This window comes from Schistocerca nitens, chromosome 6 (assembly GCF_023898315.1).
Source record: "Schistocerca nitens isolate TAMUIC-IGC-003100 chromosome 6, iqSchNite1.1, whole genome shotgun sequence".
Taxonomy (NCBI): Eukaryota; Metazoa; Arthropoda; class Insecta; order Orthoptera; family Acrididae; genus Schistocerca; species Schistocerca nitens.
This window is the reverse complement of record NC_064619.1, coordinates 414,168,722-414,187,616: the sequence shown is the minus strand read 5'-3', so window position 1 is coordinate 414,187,616 and position 18,895 is coordinate 414,168,722. Positions and strand designations below refer to the sequence as shown.

Below are 18,895 nucleotides of genomic sequence, written 5' to 3'. Positions count from 1 at the left end.
CCACCCATAGGTTTGGCCATGAAAATGGCTAAAAGCGAAGCAACGTAGAATCTTTTATCGTAGGAAGATTAAAGAAAAGTGCATCTCACAATTTACACAGTCTTTCCATGGCAATAAATAAAAAAATTCTCATCTTATAGGTTCACAAACAAAAAGGGTTGATACATATTTTAACTGCCGAGAACACTATGGAATAAGAACCCAAGAGAAAACTGCATCATCTCTTACGCGATAATTTGAGTGACTGCATGCCAGGAGTATAGAATACAAACAATATTAGAGAGGAAAGTTGATACTCACCATATAGCGGGAAAGTTGATACCATAATAGCATAGATGTTGAGTCGCGATAGGCACGGAGATGTTGAGTCGCGATAGGCACAACAAAAAGATTCACACAATTATAGCTTTCGGCCATTAAGGCCTTTGTCAACAATACACACACACCACACACACACACACACACACACACACACGCAACTTGCACTCCAGTGGGGTTTCAGTTGTCTGTGATTGCAAACTTCTGTGTGTGTGTGTGTGTGTGTGTGTGTGTGTGTTGCTGACAAAGGCCTTAATGGACGAAAACTATAATTGTGTGAATCTGAATTTTTCATTGTTTGAAGACAAACAATAGTTACACAAACACAGAACAAGAATGTAATCTGAGAAAAATATCTCAAAACATTTTAGTATGCCACATGTGTATCCAGTGGAAGCAGTTGGTCCTTGGCGAATACTCTTCTTCCTTGAGCGATTCTCGTTACTTGTGTTCTTCAGGCCAGTGTTTTTCAGGCCAGTATTTTCGGGGCAAATACCTTACTGTTTTGCCCTCTTCATGTTTTCCCAACAGACACTTGCTTCTTGTGTTGTCCATGTTTTACTGCTGACAGCATGATTCGTCCCACGTTTGTTACCTGTGTTTTACCTTCTGTTTTATCTTACTGTTCTGAGTATTTTCTTGACACCCGTTTCAATCTGTTACTGAGCGGGCGCTGAAGACCTTGCCATCGTGTGCCCATACAACCGTCTCCATCCATCCATCCATTGGACAGTTGCTTCTCAATTTGGGTCACCAGTTATGTTCTAGGGTTAAAATATAAAAATTACAGAATTCTATATTTGGTGATATTAATGCAGACATTAGATATGAGACTTGTTTCAAGCACCTATTAGACACATTAAGATTACTAAAATTCTGCTGTCTAAATAACAAGCCCACGAGGCTCAGCGCACATTTAGATAATGTAATCTGCAACTTACAGTGAAATAAAACAGAATTTAATTCTGTGAACCTTAGTATTTCAGATCATGCAGGGCAGTGACTTAGGCACCCTCTAAACAACAAAACAGACAGTTCCTCAACTGTTTCTTAGAAAACTAACAGGCTTCCTAAATAAATAAATTCAGGGCATGGATTCAGAACTGGCAGATCAACACACTGAGCTATTTTACCTTCCTATATGAACTTCTAACTGGCAGTAGATAATAAACAACATGTTTCTGTCATATTCCTTGATCTTAGAAAAGCTTTTGATGTAACTGTTCATGATATCCTGTTGCAGTAGTTAAGAAATTTCGGAATATAAGGCATACCAAACTGGTGGATCCACTCTTAATTGCATAGTCATCAAGAGATTACTCAAGTAAAATACAAAAAACATAAAAATGCACAGAATTTCTAATTTTTATAGTAGAGCACAGAAAATCAGTTTGGAGTCCCTCAAGGGACAGTCCTTGGGCCCATTCTTTTCATTGTTTATGTTAATGATCTATCAACAATAATTAACTAAGGGACAACAGTACTTTTTGCAGATGACACAAATATCCTGATTAAGTCATGTGATGAAGACAGCCTACAAAAAACAGCTGCAGGTGTAATACAAGATTTAACACAATGGTTCAGAATAGATAAGCTAGTAATAAATTCTGAAAAAACTGTGTTGGTCAATTTTCACACTTCACAGAAATTCCATCTGCCAACACCAATTTTTAACATTGGTATAAAAACTGTCTTAGGCTATCTGTGAATGTGACAAAAGTTTTAGGTATACATATCCAGGGTAACCTGATGTGGGAGGTGCACATGAATAACGTAAATAAAAAGCTAAACACACTTACATATGCTGTAAGAAACCTCTCACAAAGGACCAGTCATGCATCAGTGGTCACAATGTACCATGGCATTATCCATTCACTACTAATGTATGGAATTATCTTTTGTGGGAACTCCATATGTGTCACAAAAACATTTAGGCTCCAAAGAAGTTTGTTAGAATAATAATACATCTAAATGCAAAGTCTCATGTAGACCAGTATTTGAAAGCCTCAGTATACTGCCTCTTCTTTGTTTATATCTATGAAGTACTAATCTTTGTAAAAATAAGCTTATTAAAAGAAGAAAATATCTTCAAGCACAATTGTGATTTCCACTCTCATGATACTAGATAGAAGCATTACCTGCATGTCAGTTCAGTAAGTACAAACATGTTTAGGGAGGAGTGTTTCATACTGGCTTTATGTTATAGAATCATCCCATTATTTCTGAAACAGATACAAAATTTACCTAAGTTTAAAGTGAAACTAAAAGAATACTTACTTGACCACTGCTTCTTTTCTGTTTCTGGGTTTCTGGACCACCAAGGAAATATGGTGCAATTGATCACATAATTATTCTTAACCATACTATTCTGTCAATCATCTTATGGTTTTTATAATTATGTTACCAGCGTTCAACATGTATTGACTGTTGTTTTGCAAATCACAGTATGTATAAACTTCTTTGTACTATATGAAATCTGACTTATCCTATATTGTTTGTACAAACAATGTACTTAATCATGATTTACAGGATGAATAAAGATATACAGAACTAGGAAGGGTAATCAGACCAATCAATGTACATAAATTGAATCGTAAAAAACTATCTTAACCATTTGACCTGGGGTGCAGTGGTCACTAATGAAATATCTGCCAATGAATCAACACAGAAATTTTTAGAATTATTTACAGAAAACTTTGACACATGTTATCCCAGATATCACAAGAATCACACAAAGTAGAACCAGTCTAATAAACTTCAAGAAATGTGGAACTAGTACAGACCACATCTGAGCAAACATAGAGGGGAAATGATTGCAACAGATTCTAGCAGAGAAAGAAATTTATATAGCAGCGAGAAGGGTTTATAAATCAGAAATTAGAGCAGCCAAGAGGAAAGCCAATGACAACTACATACTCAGTTCAACAAATAAGTGTACAGCAGCATGGAAAGTTATTAAAACAGATATAAGCTATGAATATAATCATAACAACATTCCAATTCAACCAAACATCTTAAACGTGCACTGCTACATGAAGGAATCTTCCAAAATTGCCTAAAATTACTATTGTAAAATCTGTACATAGAAAAGGTGATTAAACATCTCCTTATAACAATCGTCTCATCTTGCTCATATCAGTCATATAAAAAGTTGTAGAATATTGCATGAACACACAGATGAGCCAGCACAATATGGTTTCAGACATTATGTCTCCACCTACATAGCAGTTGAGACCATCATTACAAAAGTACACATGTACATGATTCTTTTTAGAGTAGGAAAACAATTTGTGCAACAGGCCTGGATTTTAGCAAAGCTTTTGATATTTTCTCCCATAGGTTACCTATAAAAAGCTACAGTACTGCAGAGTTGGAGAGGATGCTCTTCACCTTATTGGGTCAGAGAGCAGATGTTAACTGTAAACACCTGAAGATCAGACTCTCTACTTGTTACAAAAGGCATTCCACAGTGATGGGAACTGGATCCATTCCAGTTTATTGTATATGTAAACCTTTACCCCCCTTCTTGTCTTGTGAGGCAATACTGTATGCAGATGATACAACTCTTAAAAACACAAGTTCATGACCTAGAGCAGCTGTGACATAATGTAAATATAACAATAGACCAATGTACTAACGGGTCCCAGGCAAATTATTAAAAAATTAAGAATAATAAAACTGAAGACATTGTTTTCAGTTAAGAGTCTCCAACAAAGATCACAAAATAATTATACTGTTAGGTTTCTACTTAGATCAGAAATTCAGCTGGCCAAATCACACAGGTAAAAAAATTGTTCTCCAAACTGTCTCGAGTGTTTTATCTGTTTTACAACTGAGGAACAATGTAAGCAAAACACTTCTAGTGCATGCATATTTTTCATTTTTCCTCTCCCATGTTATCTATGGAACTCTTTTATGGGATGAACTGCCCCAGAAAAATATTGTATTCAAATGGCATGGAAGGCTGTCAGATGCATAGCAGCAATTACTCAAAGAGAATCTTGTAAATATCACTTCAAAGAGCTCAATATTATGACACTACTTAGCCTTTGTATGTGTAGTTGGCTTCACAGTGTTAAAGAGAATTTAAATAATTTTAACTGTAGGATGTCTACACATGAACACAAGAACAGGACAATCAATTGCTAAGGTACACAACAGCTACAAGTATCTACGCTCACATTTTTCAGTAGACTTCCAAGAGCTGCTCATTTTGTTCCCTACAGCACATTTAAAATTGTTTCACCAGTGTGGTTTAAGAAGAAACCATACTACACCATAAAAGGGTATGAGCAACCAGATTTAAATGACATAAAGTGCTGACTAATTACTCTTGTACTAAGCTGGAACAAATTGTTGGTTCCTGCATGTATAATTTTTACATTGTATGTAACAATGTGTCACTGATATAAATATCATGAAATTTTATGTGCCTCATGTCTCTTACCTTATACCTAAATATTTACATCAGTAACATGTAAAATGTTCGAAGATGAATAAACTCTACTATCTTCTCTCTCTCTCTCTCTCTCTCTCTTTCTCTCTCTCTCTCTCTCTCTATCTCTATCTGTGTGTGTGTATTTCACATGTGTATGAGTGAATGTGTTTGTGTGTTTCACATTAAACATTTCCAGGCATGGGCGAATCGAGTCTATTGTAGTGCCAAAGGACCAGTATTTCCAGAGGAACCGGGAAAAGCTAAAAGTAAACAGCAATCAAATAAAAAATCAGAGGTGAGTGGCAAAGTAAAAAATATTTATGTTAACTGTGCATTCAAGCTATTAATGATATGATTACAGGTGTGTGAAAACCCAGTGTGTTCTGCAGACAGACAGTCAGAGTGTCCTGAGGAATCAAGTGAAAATGAAAGTAAAAAACGAACAGATGCTGAATCAGAAGTGAGTATGGGGATTTACAGCATTTCTATTTATTGTGAATTTTTCTTAGTAACCATAATTTTGTGGGTAAACAGAAATCAGTATGTTTTTGTTGTAACACACCAGTATGTTCATTCCAATTAACAGCTAAAATTTGGCTAGTATATGAAAACATAGGCTACTTTTTAAAGCTTGTGCAGTTTCTTGATGCCTTAGTTACATAGTCATAATATCCATACCATTATATAAGCAACATGTACTGCTGGAACTGACCAACTTGTTTCGGCATGAGGTTAGAAAACCTAGGTTTCCAGAGTTGGAAATTATTAGCACCACCAATCCTCTTTAACCATAAGCTCTGCCCATGCTTCAGGTGGTACTCATGTAGCCTCAAAATGTAATATATGCTACTTGAATAGCTGGCTGTTGAGAAAAGGTTTTTACTGGGTAATGTGACGAGCACGTGCCCCACCTTAGTTATATTGTAGTTGCTGCAATGTGTTTCCTTGATTGGGAACAAAATGAATTTCACCAATTGAAACATGTCACCCCCATAACAAAGTACGTAATTTACATAGCTTATGTAGAATTCAGGAAAGGATTTGACACTGCCCAGTGGAGAAAATAATGGAAATTCTAAATGTAGAATAAAGAATTAGAGATGCAAAAGCAATGTTCATGAGTAAAATGAAAATGCTTTGTTCAAATAAGTAAAGAACTATACAAAGAACAAACAATGATAGTAAAGGTAAGATATACCATACTAACAGATGTGCACAAACCAAAGATTATAGGTAAGTATAGTAAAATAAACAAGATCACACAAATATTTGGGAAGTAAGATAACTGAAGGAAGAAGCATAGAAGGTATAGAATAAAGAATTGGAGATGCAAAAGCAATGTGCATGAATAAAATAAAAATGCTTTGTTCAAACAACATAAATACTGAAGTGAGGAAAAATGTGTCCAGACCCACATTTGGAGCATAGAACTGTATGGCTGTGAATCATGGACTATAGGCAAAAATTAAATAAAATCTTCTGAAACATTTCCAACCAGGAAGTACTGCAAATATTTAGAGAAGAAAGGTTATTTAGGAGAACAATAGAGCGATGAAGACACACAATATAACACGACCAGTTCATTGAAAAAGTTCTAGTATGAACATTACAAGAGGAGGTAGCCCAAGCAAGACTACAAGAACTGCAATTTACCATAGCTTCTTGATTTGTGCAAGGGAATTTAGGCTCACCAACATTCCAAACCTTTGGACCTATTATGCAATTTATTTTTTATAAATTGCTGGTGAACAATGAGACCATATATAATCTGCATGAAGCATGACCTAATGTCATTTGTGAGACAAATAGCAACTCTAGCCTCATTTTGAAAATGACTGCCACTATAGAGCCCCAGAATTATCTTAGGTCTATTGAGATTCAGGAGGGATCCCATTATTTAATTATTTTTTACTTCATGTTCTATAAAATTTTAAAAGAACATCATAGGTACATTCCAGTATTCACAGATGAAAAAAATGGTTCAAATGGCTCTGAGCTCTATGGGACTCAACTGCTGTGGTCATAAGTCCCCTAGAACTTAGAACTACTTAAACCTAACTAACCTAAGGACATCACACACATCCATGCCCATGGCAGGATTCGAACCTGCGACCGGAGCAGTCGCACGGTTCCGGACTGTGCGCCTAGAACCGCGAGACCACTGCGGCCGGCCACAGATGAAAAAGTAACTGAGACTCACTTGACTACAGTTTTCCTTGTGTATGTACTCAAAATACATCTACCAAACAGATTTATTGTGCTGTGATGGTTGGAGACGATGATGAAGGGATGTGCCTTTTTTTCTTTTTTTCTTTTTATTTTTTATTTTTGTTACAGTTACTACTTCATATCTAAGAATTCATCTATTGATGAATTCGTAGATATCTTCTATTGATTAGTTCTTAGATATGAAGTAAAAAAAAGTACTCAGAGGCAGCTTCAAGAGAATAAAATCTGGGAGAGGCTAATGATGTACTTGTTGAGGGATTTAGTATTGTAGCAGATCCATTTGTCATAGGTGCCTAGGCTGTAGGGGCCTGGGCTTTTGACATGGAAAGAATGGCAGCTGTCAGTGTGGAGGTATTGTTGGTTATTGGTTGGTTTCATGTTGAGTGAGGTATGGATGTGCACTTCAGTGGGATGGGGGTGAATGTCAGCCAACAATTTTGGATTTGGGAAAGTACCAAGTGGACCTCAATTACAAAAAGCACTTAAGCTCTCCCAGAAAGTGAAGTAATCTTCTTTCCTGTGAGAAAAAATTACAAAGATGCCATCAGTAAATCTGCTGAGCTATGGAACCAGCTTCTGGGTGTTGAGGAATGCTTCTCCTATGTTGCTCATGAAAAGTCTGGCATAGTACTGGGCTACCTTGGTTCTTATAGACGTACTGATGATGTTTTTGTTAAGCCTGATCGTTTAATGTGATGTAATTATGAATAAGGATGAAATTGACTAATGTGATAATAAATGAGATTTCATGGGGACTTATGGGTGGCACTGGAAGAGATAGTGTTCTGGAGCTGACAGACCATATATATGTGGGATATTGGTGAAAATTGAGGTTACATCAATAGTTACAAGGCAGGTTCCAGATCAGTGAGAGGTGGAAATGGATTTAAGACATTTAACCATGTTGGTGTCTTTAATGTGGGATTGGAGGCTATGTGTGATTGCCTAACAAAAGCTGAAATGCATTCTGGAGGGGCTTTGAAGTCTGCCACAATGGGATGGCTGGGATAGTTGTTTTGTTTATTTCTGAGGGTAGGTAGAAGGTAAGACTGTAAGATCAGGAAGAGTAAGGAGTTTTGGGTAGACAGTAGTGATGGTCTAAGGGCTTCTGCAGCTCAGTGGAGAAAAGAATGAGATCATTAAGAATAGTTCTGTATGCCAGAGTATCTGAGAGCTGAAAAAATTCCCTATGCTACGTATTCCCTATGATCAACTACAACAGTGGTAGAGCCTTTGTCCACAGGAAGAATGAAACCGAGTGGTCTGCCTTCAGGTTGCATCAAGTTAAATACTCAAATCTGTTAAGTTTTGAGGTTTCAAAATCATTTTTCTTGAAACATTGAGAGGTGATGCTAGATGTGGTGTTGGGTAAGAAGACAGTGATCCCTTCTGGATATGAGTTGGAACCATTATAGAAACGGTTTGATGCTCTTTCTGTAGTTGTGAGTTTGGGCTGGGTTGTGATGTGATATTTGAAAATTATAGTTATGGGCAAATGAGAGGAAATCTTTGACCAAGATAAGATGATTGACGTTTGCTGTGGGCCTGAAGCTTAGACCTATTGAAAAAAGGATGACTCTGGACCAGTGTGGAATCTGGAGGAGAGGATTGTCATTGATTGGGTGTCAAAATATTGAGGTATTAGACTTCAATTGAGTCAAAATATACAAATAAATATTGCTGCTAATTATGATGACAGCTCAACTGAAATAATACAAACTGTGACACACATTATCTTACACAATACCCAATGACCTCAGCTATATTTTTGTAAATCATAAAACAATGCAGCACTTTTATTCATTGTGTAGCCTAGTTAACAACTAAAATTTTTCAGGTATTTGAAAACAGAGATTATTTGGCAGCCAGAGGACCAGTCAGTGCTAACATATCAGACAAAAGTGAAGAACAGACATATGCAGAATCAAAGCTGAGCACAAAAGAAGGCAGCATTTATCAGAATTTATATTAACTGCTGAGACTCAGCATTTTGCCACTAAAATGTCACAGTATTGGGGTGGAGAAATTGCTCATTGTATTGAGATATTTATGAATCCTATATCCAATGTACTACCAAAGTATATGATGGATGAAAATGGACCAGTAAATGAAGATGATAAGTACCACCTATGCACAATTTTCAACACAATACCAAAGAGGCTCAGCTATATTTCATGCTTTTGGGGAATTCTAAACTATGCAGCATTTTTCTTAACTATACATTCCATCTAACAACTAGAATGTTGCAGGTATTTGAAAACAGAGACTACCTAACAGTCAGAGAACCAGTCTGTCCTCACACATCAGATGAAAGTGAAGAACAATTACAAGTGGACTCAAATATGAGTACAAAGGACTACAGCAAAACTGCGCAAACTCTCAGAACTGTATCACTAGAAAGAGACAATATTCTGGTGGAACACCTGCTCATCATTCATTGATTTACACACGTCATTCCATAAATGCCTTTTTGAAGGAGTGTCTCCTGGGATGTGGAACAAATCACTTTACATGTTAACAGGGAGAAGCAGGCTTTGTAAGTTATTCTAATGTACACTAAAACGAAATTATGATTAGTGTTAATGTGCTCACACTGGTAATTATGACATTTACTTCTACATTACAGCATACATGTATGGGTATACTTTTGCAATGGGCCTGAAGGTTAAGCCTATTGAAAGAAATGATGTCTCTGGATCAATGAGCAATCTGGAAGATAAGATTGAATTCAATTTAAGTGGGTCATAATATACCAGTAAAAGATGCTGATAATAATTATGATGATGAGGAGGGCCTCAATAAACTTTGACACACACTGTCTAACACAACACCCAAAAGCCTCAGCTATATTTCTTATTTTGAGAAATCATTAAACAGTGCAGCACTTGTATTGACTTTATATTCCAGTTGACACCTAGAATTTTTCAGATATTTGAAAACAGAGACTATCTGACAGTCAAAGAACCAGACTGCACTGAAATAACAAATAAATGTGAGGAACAGACAAATGGAGAATCAAAGGTGAGCCCAAAAGAAGACAGCCTTAATTAGTACTTATATGTAACTGCCAAGACTCAGCAATAAAATCTCATTTATTTTTATTTATTTATTTACTTCATTTTTGTTCTGTAGACCCATTAGCGATAAATCACTTGGGTGTAGAACGTGTCATTTACATAGATTTGAGACATTTGTTTATAATAATAGGTTGTACAATGAATAATATATTACATAGATAAAATGTTTACAAGAATTGTTTTTTGTAAAAAGTTACAAATTACATTGAACAGTCTTACAATAGATCAAAATCCATTCACATATTCTCATACATAAATTCGTCCAGTGAGTAAATGATTTTACTTAGAAGATACTGTTTAAGTTGATCTTTAAAAGTAGGTGGATCAGTAACTGACATTTTTATTGCCTGAGGGATAGCATTAAATATTTTTATGCAAGAGTAGTGTACTCCTTTTTGAACCATACGTAGATTCTTTCGTTCAAGATGTAGATAATTTTTTACCCTAGTGTCATAGTTATGATACATGCTCTTCATTTCAAAAAGGGAATGGTTTTTACACAAGAAACACATGAGAGAGAAAATATACTGAGATACTGTTGTGAGTATTCTCAGCTCTTGGAAGAGTTTCCTGCAGGAATGTCTGTAATTGACACCACACAGAATCCTAATTACTCTTTTCTGGGCTATGAGGATTTTGTTTGCCTTTGGCTGGTTTCCCCAGAAAATAATTCCATAGGCCATCAGGGCATGAAAATAACCAAAACAGGCAGCTTTCAAAGTATTTAAGTCACTGAAGGAAGCAATCACATGAATAGCGTAAATTGCTGAGCTTAGTTTTTTATATAGGTAAGGAATGTGTAAGGACCAGTTTAGATTGCTATTAACAAGTAGATCCAGGAACTTTGTTGACTCCACTCTTGCTAAATTCCCATCATTGTATTTATCATTAATCTCACCTTCAATATTTTGGTTTGTATGGAACTGAATCAATTGAGTTTTTACAAAATTTACTGATAATCCATTAGAGGTAAACCAGTTAAAGGTCTCCTGAAAAATTGCATTTACAGTGATCTCAAGATAAGTACTTGTTGAATTGTCTGTCAGAATCATTGTGTCGTTGGCAAAAAAAGTAAATTTTATCTTAGCCCTTGTACGCATTGGAAGGTCATTTATGAAAATAAGAAAAAGTAGAGGATCTAGAATAGATCCCTGTGGGACTCCACAGTTTATTGTGCCCCAAGAAGAAGATACTGGTTCCCCATTAGTGTCGTTTACCATGACTTTCTGTTTCCGGTCCTTTAAATAGGAGGCAAGCCACATCTCTGCTTCTCCAGTTAATCCATAAAATTCTGCCTTTCTCAGAAAAATCTCATGGTTCACGCAATCGAACACCTTAGAAAGGTCAAAAAAAATTCCAGTTGGAGACATTTTATTATTGATTGATTCAAGAATTGCATTGGTGAAAGAATATATTGCATCTTCTGTTGAGATGTTTTTCTGGAAACCGAATTGACTTTTATTGAGAATATTGTATTTACTAAGATGTTCAAGAATCCTTCTGTGTACAAGTTTCTCAAGAATGTTGGAGAAACAAGTTAAGAGTGAAATAGGACGATAATTGGTTACTTCATTTCTGTCACCCTTCTTGTACAATGGTTTCACCACTGCACATTTAAGTCTATCAGGGACAATTCCTAGTCTCAGTGATTCATTAAAGATGTGGCACAGGACTTCACAAATGAAGATGTGTGTGTGTTTCAACACTTTGATGGAAATACCATCAACACCAGTTGAGTTTTTGTTTTTCATGGTCCTTATTATCTTCTTAATTTCCTCTACAGTGACAGGAGGCATGCTAATCTGGGGTGTTGCACTAAGTCCACTTCTTTGTAAAAGATTCAGAGCCTCATTTATAGAACCATTACAACCTATTTTATCCACTGCAGTCAAAAAATGCTTGTTGAAAATTTCTGCAACATTTTCACCTTTATCAATGATATTCCCATTATGTCTGACTTCAATATTTTCTGCATCATTTGAGTAACTACCAGTTTCTCTTTTAATAATGCCCCAGCTGGTCTTTATTTTGTTGCCAGAATGATGTATTTCTGATTTGATGGACATACTTTTTGCCTTTATTAGAACTTGATTTAAGATCTTGCAGTACCTTTTATAATGAGCCCTTATTTCAGGAACATTTCTATTTCTGAGAAAAACATAAAACAGTCTTTTAGTCCTACATGATGTTTTTATTCCTTTTGTGAGCCACTGTTTGCTGCTACGGCTCTGGTACTTGTTCTTTTGCAGTTCTTAGGGGTAGACAGCTTCAAAGTGGGACATAAATTCATTTATAAATATGTTGAATTTGTCATTGACTTTCAGTGCTCTATAAATTGGACTCCAGTCAATGAGTTGAAGTTAACTGTTGAAGAGCATGAGATTTTCATTATTAATTGCCCTAAATGACCTTTTACAGACTTACTTTCCGAGTTTCAGCTCTGTCATTTTTCCCCAGCAATAAAGTGTTCACATTATCATCACATTTGTTTCTAATATATAATCTATTAGTACTTTTTTTGCTGCCAGAACGAGTTAAATGTCTCTGATTGAGACCTTTTGCCATAAGGTATTCACGAGAATTCGCAATGACTTTTTCTTTCTGCACTACATCACTGTCTGATAATACTTGATATATGTTACTTATTTTGATATGAAAATTATCTGTAGAAACTTTCGCCTGATGAGCCTTTTTAGGTGTGTAGGGCATGTTACAATGCCAGCCGGTGTGGCCGTGCGGTTCTAGGTGCTTCGGTCTGGAACCGCGTGACCGCTACGGTCGCAGGTTCGAATCCTGCCTCGGGCATGGATGTGTGTGATGTCCCTAGGTTAGTTAGGTTTAAGTAGTTCTAAGTTCTAGGGGACTGATGACCACAGACGTTAAGTCCCATAGTCCTCAGAGCCATTTGAACCATTTTTTTGACATGTTACAAAGCAGGTCAAAGTGAGTGTCCGTCCACAGTATTAGGACCAAGAAACTGCTCATCATATTCAGATATTTATGAAACCTATACCCATGAACCATGGACCTTGCCGTTGGTGGGGAGGCTTGCGTGCCTCAGCGATACAGATAGCCGTACCGTAGGTACAACCACAACGGAGGGGTATCTGTTGAGAGGCCAGACAAACGTGTGGTTCCTGAAGAGGGGCAGCAGCCTTTTCAGTAGTTGCAAGGGCAACAGTCTGGATGATTGACTGACCTGGCCTTGTAACATTAACCAAAACGGCCTTGCTGTGCTGGTACTGCGAACGGCTGAAAGCAAGGGGAAACTACGGCCGTAATTTTTCCCGAGGGCATGCAGCTTTACTGTATGATTAAATGATGATGGCGTCCTCTTCGGTAAAGTATTCCGGAGGTAAAATAGTCCCCCATTCGGATCTCCGGGCGGGGACTACTCAAGAGGATGTCGTTATCAGGAGAAAGAAAACTGGCGTTCTACGGATCGGAGTGTGGAATGTCAGGTCCCTTAATCGGGCAGGTAGGGTAGAAAATTTGAAAAGGGAAATGGATAGGTTAAAGTTAGATATAGTGGCAATTAGTGAAGTTCGGTGGCAGGAGGAACAAGACTTCTGGTGAGGTGACTACAGGGTTATAAACACAAAGTCAAATAGGGGTAATGCAGGAGTAGGTTTAATAATGAATAGGAAAATAGGAAGGCGGGTAAGCTACTACAAACAGCTTAGTGAACGCATTATTGTGGCCAAGATAGACACAAAGCCCATGCCTACTACAGTAGTACAAGTTTATATGTCAACTAGCTCTGCAGATGATGAAGAAATTGAAGAAATGTATGATGAAATAAAAGAAATTATTCAGATAGTGAAGGGAGACAAAAAAATTTAATAGTCATGGGTGACTGGAATTCGAGTGTAGGAAAAGGGAGAGAAGGAAACGTAGTAGGTGAATATGGATTGGGGCTAAGAAATGAAAGAGGAAGCCGCCTGGTAGAATTTTGCACAGAGCACAACTTAATCATAGCTAAGACTTGGTTTAAGAATCATGATAGAAGGTTGTATACATGGAAGAACCCTGGAGACACTAAAAGGTATCAGATAGATTATATAATGGTAAGACAGAGATTTAGGAACCAGGTTTTAAATTGTAAGACATTTCCAGGGGCAGATGTGAACTCGGACCACAATCTATTGGTTATGACCTGTAGATTAAAACTGAAGAAACTGCAAAAAGGTGGGAATTTAAGGAGATGGGACCTGGATAAACTGAAAGAACCAGAGGTTGTACAGAGTTTCAGGGAGAGCATAAGGGAACAATTGACAGGAATGGGGGAAAGAAATACAGTAGAAGAAGAATGGGTAGCTTTGAGGGATGAAGTAGTGAAGGCAGTAGAGGATCAAATAGGTAAAAAGACGAGGGCTAGTAGAAATCCTTGGGTAACAGAAGAAATATTGAATTTAATTGATGAAAGGAGAAAATATAAAAATGCAGTAAATGAAGCAGGCAAAAAGGAATACAAACGTCTCAAAAATGAGATCGACAAGAAGTGCAAAATGGCTAAGCAGGGATGGCTAGAGCACAAATGTAAGGATGTAGAGGCTTATCTCACTAGGGGTAAGATAGATACTGCCTACAGGAAAATTAAAGAGACCTTTGGAGATAAGAGAACCAATTGTATGAACATCAAGAACTCAGATGGAAACCCAGTTCTAAGCAAAGAAGGGAAAGCAGAAAGGTGGAAGGAGTATACAGAGGGTCTATACAAGGGCGATGTACTTGAGGACAATATTATGGAAATGGAAGAGGATGTAGATGAAGATGAAATGGGAGATACGATACTGCGTGAAGAGTTTGACAGAGCACTGAAAGACCTGAGTCGAAACAAGGCCCCGGGAGTAGAAAACATTCCATTGGAACTACTGACGGCCTTGGGAGAGCCAGTCCTGACAAAACTCTACCATCTGGTGAGCAAGATGTATGAAACAGGCGAAATACCCTCAGACTTCAAGAATAATATAATAATTCCAATCCCAAAGAAAGCAGGTGTTGACAGATGTGAGAATTACCGAACAATCAGTTTAATAAGCCACAGCTGCAAAATACTAACACGAATTCTTTACAGACGAATGGAAAAACTAGTAGAAGCCGACCTCGGGGAAGATCAGTTTGGATTCCGTAGAAATACTGGAACACGTGAGGCAATACTGACCTTAAGACTTATCTTAGAAGAAAGATTAAGGAAAGGCAAACCTACGTTTCTAGCATTTGTATATTTAGAAAAAGCTTTTGACAATGTTGACTGGAATACTCTCTTTCAAATTCTAAAGGTGGCTGGGGTAAAATACAGGGAGCGAAAGGCTATTTACAATTTGTACAGAAACCAGATGGCAGTTATAAGAGTCGAGGGACATGAAAGGGAAGCAGTGATTGGGAAGGGAGTAAGACAGGGTTGTAGCCTCTCCCCGATGTTATTCAATCTGTATATTGAGCAAGCAGTAAAGGAAACAAAAGAAAAATTCGGAATAGGTATTAAAATCCATGGAGAAGAAATAAAAACTTTGAGGTTTGCTGATGACATTGTAATTCTGTCAGAGACAGCAAAGGACTTGGAAGAGCAGTTGAATGGAATGGATGGTGTCTTGAAGGGAGGATATAAGATGAACATCAACAAAAGCAAAACGAGGATAATGGAATGTAGTCGAATTAAGTCAGGTGATGTTGAGGGTATTAGATTAGGAAATGAGACACTTAAAGAAGTAAAGGAGTTTTGCTATTTGGGGAGCAAAATAACTGATGATGGTAGAAGTAGAGAGGATATAAAATGTAGACTGGCAATGGCAAGGAAAGCGTTTCTGAAGAAGAGAAATTTGTTAACATCGAATATAGATTTAAGTGTCAGGAAGTCATTTCTGAAAGTATTTGTATGGAGTGTAGCCATGTATGGAAGTGAAACATGGACGGTAAATAGTTTGGACAAGAAGAGAATAGAAGCTTTCGAAATGTGGTGCTACAGAAGAATGCTGAAGATTAGATGGGTAGATCACATAACTAATGAGGTGGTACTGAATAGGATTGGGGAGAAGAGGAGTTTGTGGCACAACTTGACCAGAAGAAGGGATCGGTTGGTAGGACATGTTCTGAGGCAGCAAGGGATCACCAATTTAGTATTGGAGGGCAGCGTGGAGGGTAAAAATCGTAGGGGGAGACCAAGAGATGAATACACTAAGCAGATTCAGAAGGATGTAGGTTGCAGTAGGTACTGGGAGATGAAGAAGCTTGCACAGGATAGAGTAGCATGGAGAGCTGCATCAAACCAGTCTCAGGACTGAAGACCACAACAACAACAACAACCCATCATACTAACAAAATATGCAATGGATCAAATAAGATCAATAACTGATAATGAAGACAAGTACCACTTATATTTAAAAACTGCAAACATTCAGTTTATGATATTCAACACAAAATCCAAGAGGCTTGGCTATGTTTCAGTCTATTGGAGAACACTTAACAATGCAGCATTTGTACCAACTGTACATTCCACCTAACGATTAGAATTTTGCAGGTATTTGAAAACAGAGACTACTTGACAGCTAGCGGACCAGTCTGTCCTAGCACATCAGATGAAAGTGAAGAAAAAACATCTGCAGAATCAAAGGTGACTACAAAGGAAAACAGCAAAACTGATGGAGCTCTCAGAATTGTATCACCTAAGTATTGTAATATTTTGGTGGAGCACCTATTCACCATTCATTCATTCATTCATTCATTCATTTACACATCACATTCTATAAATGCCATCTTAAAGGAGTACTTTCTGGGGTGTGGAAAAAGTCAATTTATACGTTAACAGGCGGAAGCAGTCACTACTAAAAATAAATCATGATTAGTGCTAATGTGCTCACACTGATAATTATGGAAATTACTTCGACATTACTACATATATGTATTAGCATATGTATGCTTTTGCTATGGGGCTGAAGGTTAGTCTTATTGATCCTATCTGGATAATGATGGAAGCTGAATAAATGAATTAAGGTTTGTGACACAGCCAGAACTTGAACCTGGGTCTCCTTGCTTATTAGGCAGGTTCAAGTCCTGACTGTGGTACAAATTTTAATTCATTTATTAAGCTTCCATTATTATCACTGATAAAGATGAGACTTAAATGCCTCAAGGAAAATTTAATTATGAGATCTATAAGATCCTATGTGGATCAGTGAGAAATCTAGAGGAGAGGATTTAGCGTGGTGGGGGCCAGGATTGTGAGGTAATGGAACTTAAGTGAGTCACAATATACCGATAAAAGAAGATGATAATAATTATGATGATGAGTAGGAGCTCCGCTGAAATAAAAAATATAATAAAGATTGGTTCACACTGTCTACTACAACACCCAGTAGCATCAGCAGTATTTCATATTTTGGAGAATTGTTAAAAATGTTGCACTTGCATCAACTTTATATTGCAATTGACAACCAGAATTTTTCAGATGTTTGAAAACAGAGACTATTTGACAGTCAGAGGACCAGTCTGTCCTGACACATCTGATAAAAGTGAAGAATCAAGTTATGCAGAATCAAAGGTGAGTATGAAGGAAAATAGCAAAACTGCTGAACCTCTCAGAATTGTAGCAGTAAAATGTCACAACATGTTGGTGGAGCAACATTAACACTTCATGTTTCACAAGTGATATCTCAAAAGAGTACCTTCTGGGATGTGGAACAAATCAGTTTACACATTAACAGGCAGAAGCAGCCTACATATGCTACTTCTTTAATGTATTCTGAAAACAAATTATGATTAGTGGTAATGTGCTCACACTGACAATTATGAAAATTACTTCTCCATTACTTTATATAAGTATATAGCAGAAAAAACAGCTACTTCATAAAAGAAGACTGTTCCTCCTTTTAAACTATACAGCTGCTGTTTTTATATAATACTTCAAACAAAGTATTTATGTAACTTTACGAAGAACAATATCAGCTCTCTATTAACTAACGAAGTTAAAACCTGTTTAATACAAACATTATGGGTAAATGGATTTTACATTCTTGAGTCCAAACATTCCAATAAACTATCAAAGAAATAGGAAGTAAGGAACACACTTTGCTGGCGAGTATTCGAGGATTTTCAGTTTTCTGCCTGGTGTCTGCTGGTAACCTGTTATAGACTTTTTCACCCAAACACTGTCTACAGGAGCTATCCTGAATCATAGATAGGGATGCATCTCCTCTACAAGATTTATTTTTAGTTGTGGTATTATAGTGGTAAATTATTGGGTGAAAATTTGCTAGAAATCCCATCTGCATTTCAGTGCCATGGTGGTGTGGCTTGCAAGCCTCAGTAATACAGATAGTCATACTGTAGGTGCAACTGCATGATAGAAGTGGAGGTCACACAAAATAAAGTGCCCCCTACCAGCACAGATGGCTTGGTAGGGGAGAAAACACTTATAGTTGCAGGAGTTCCCTTATGAATAGCCACACATGGTATCTTGATACCAGCTTTAGCCAAAATAAGATGATTTTTTTAATACAAATTTTGGTATGGGAATAACATCCAGTTGTCAACCAAAGCTGTAAATAGAGTTGACGAAGTTTCTTGGACTGTGGATCCAGGATAACGTCAGGTGAAGAACTCATGTTGACAATCTCAGCAAAAAATTTGCACACACCCTGCTATGTGATGATGCTTGAAAGCTACTATAGCAAAGAGTGCCTGGCAAAGAGTACCTAAAAAGGGTGTACTGTGCAAGTGTCCAATCAGTGCTGAAGTACGGAGTCATTTTCCGGGGAGCTTCTCCAAACACCACGAAGTTATTTAGAATTCAAAAAAGAATCATAAGAATCATAGAAGGTTCCAAACACTGAAA

General features: G+C 37.1%; 1 protein-coding gene across 3 annotated transcripts in view; it reads left to right on the top strand.

The window, feature by feature from the left end:
* The first annotated feature begins 4,842 nt into the window (after positions 1–4,842).
* The window catches only part of LOC126263683 (uncharacterized), a 60,454-nt gene continuing 46,401 nt past the window's right edge, over positions 4,843–18,895 (top strand). For 2 of the 3 annotated variants that reach the window (XM_049960810.1, XM_049960808.1), the window contains exons 1-4: positions 4,843–5,051; positions 5,118–5,216; positions 16,583–16,675; positions 17,510–17,602. In XM_049960810.1, coding sequence (XP_049816767.1) covers positions 4,905–5,051; positions 5,118–5,216; positions 16,583–16,675; positions 17,510–17,602 — 432 coding nt within the window. In that variant the 5' untranslated portion in view covers positions 4,843–4,904. The remainder of the gene's footprint in view (positions 5,052–5,117; positions 5,217–16,582; positions 16,676–17,509; positions 17,603–18,895) is intronic. The other variant, XM_049960809.1, reaches the window with a different exon arrangement.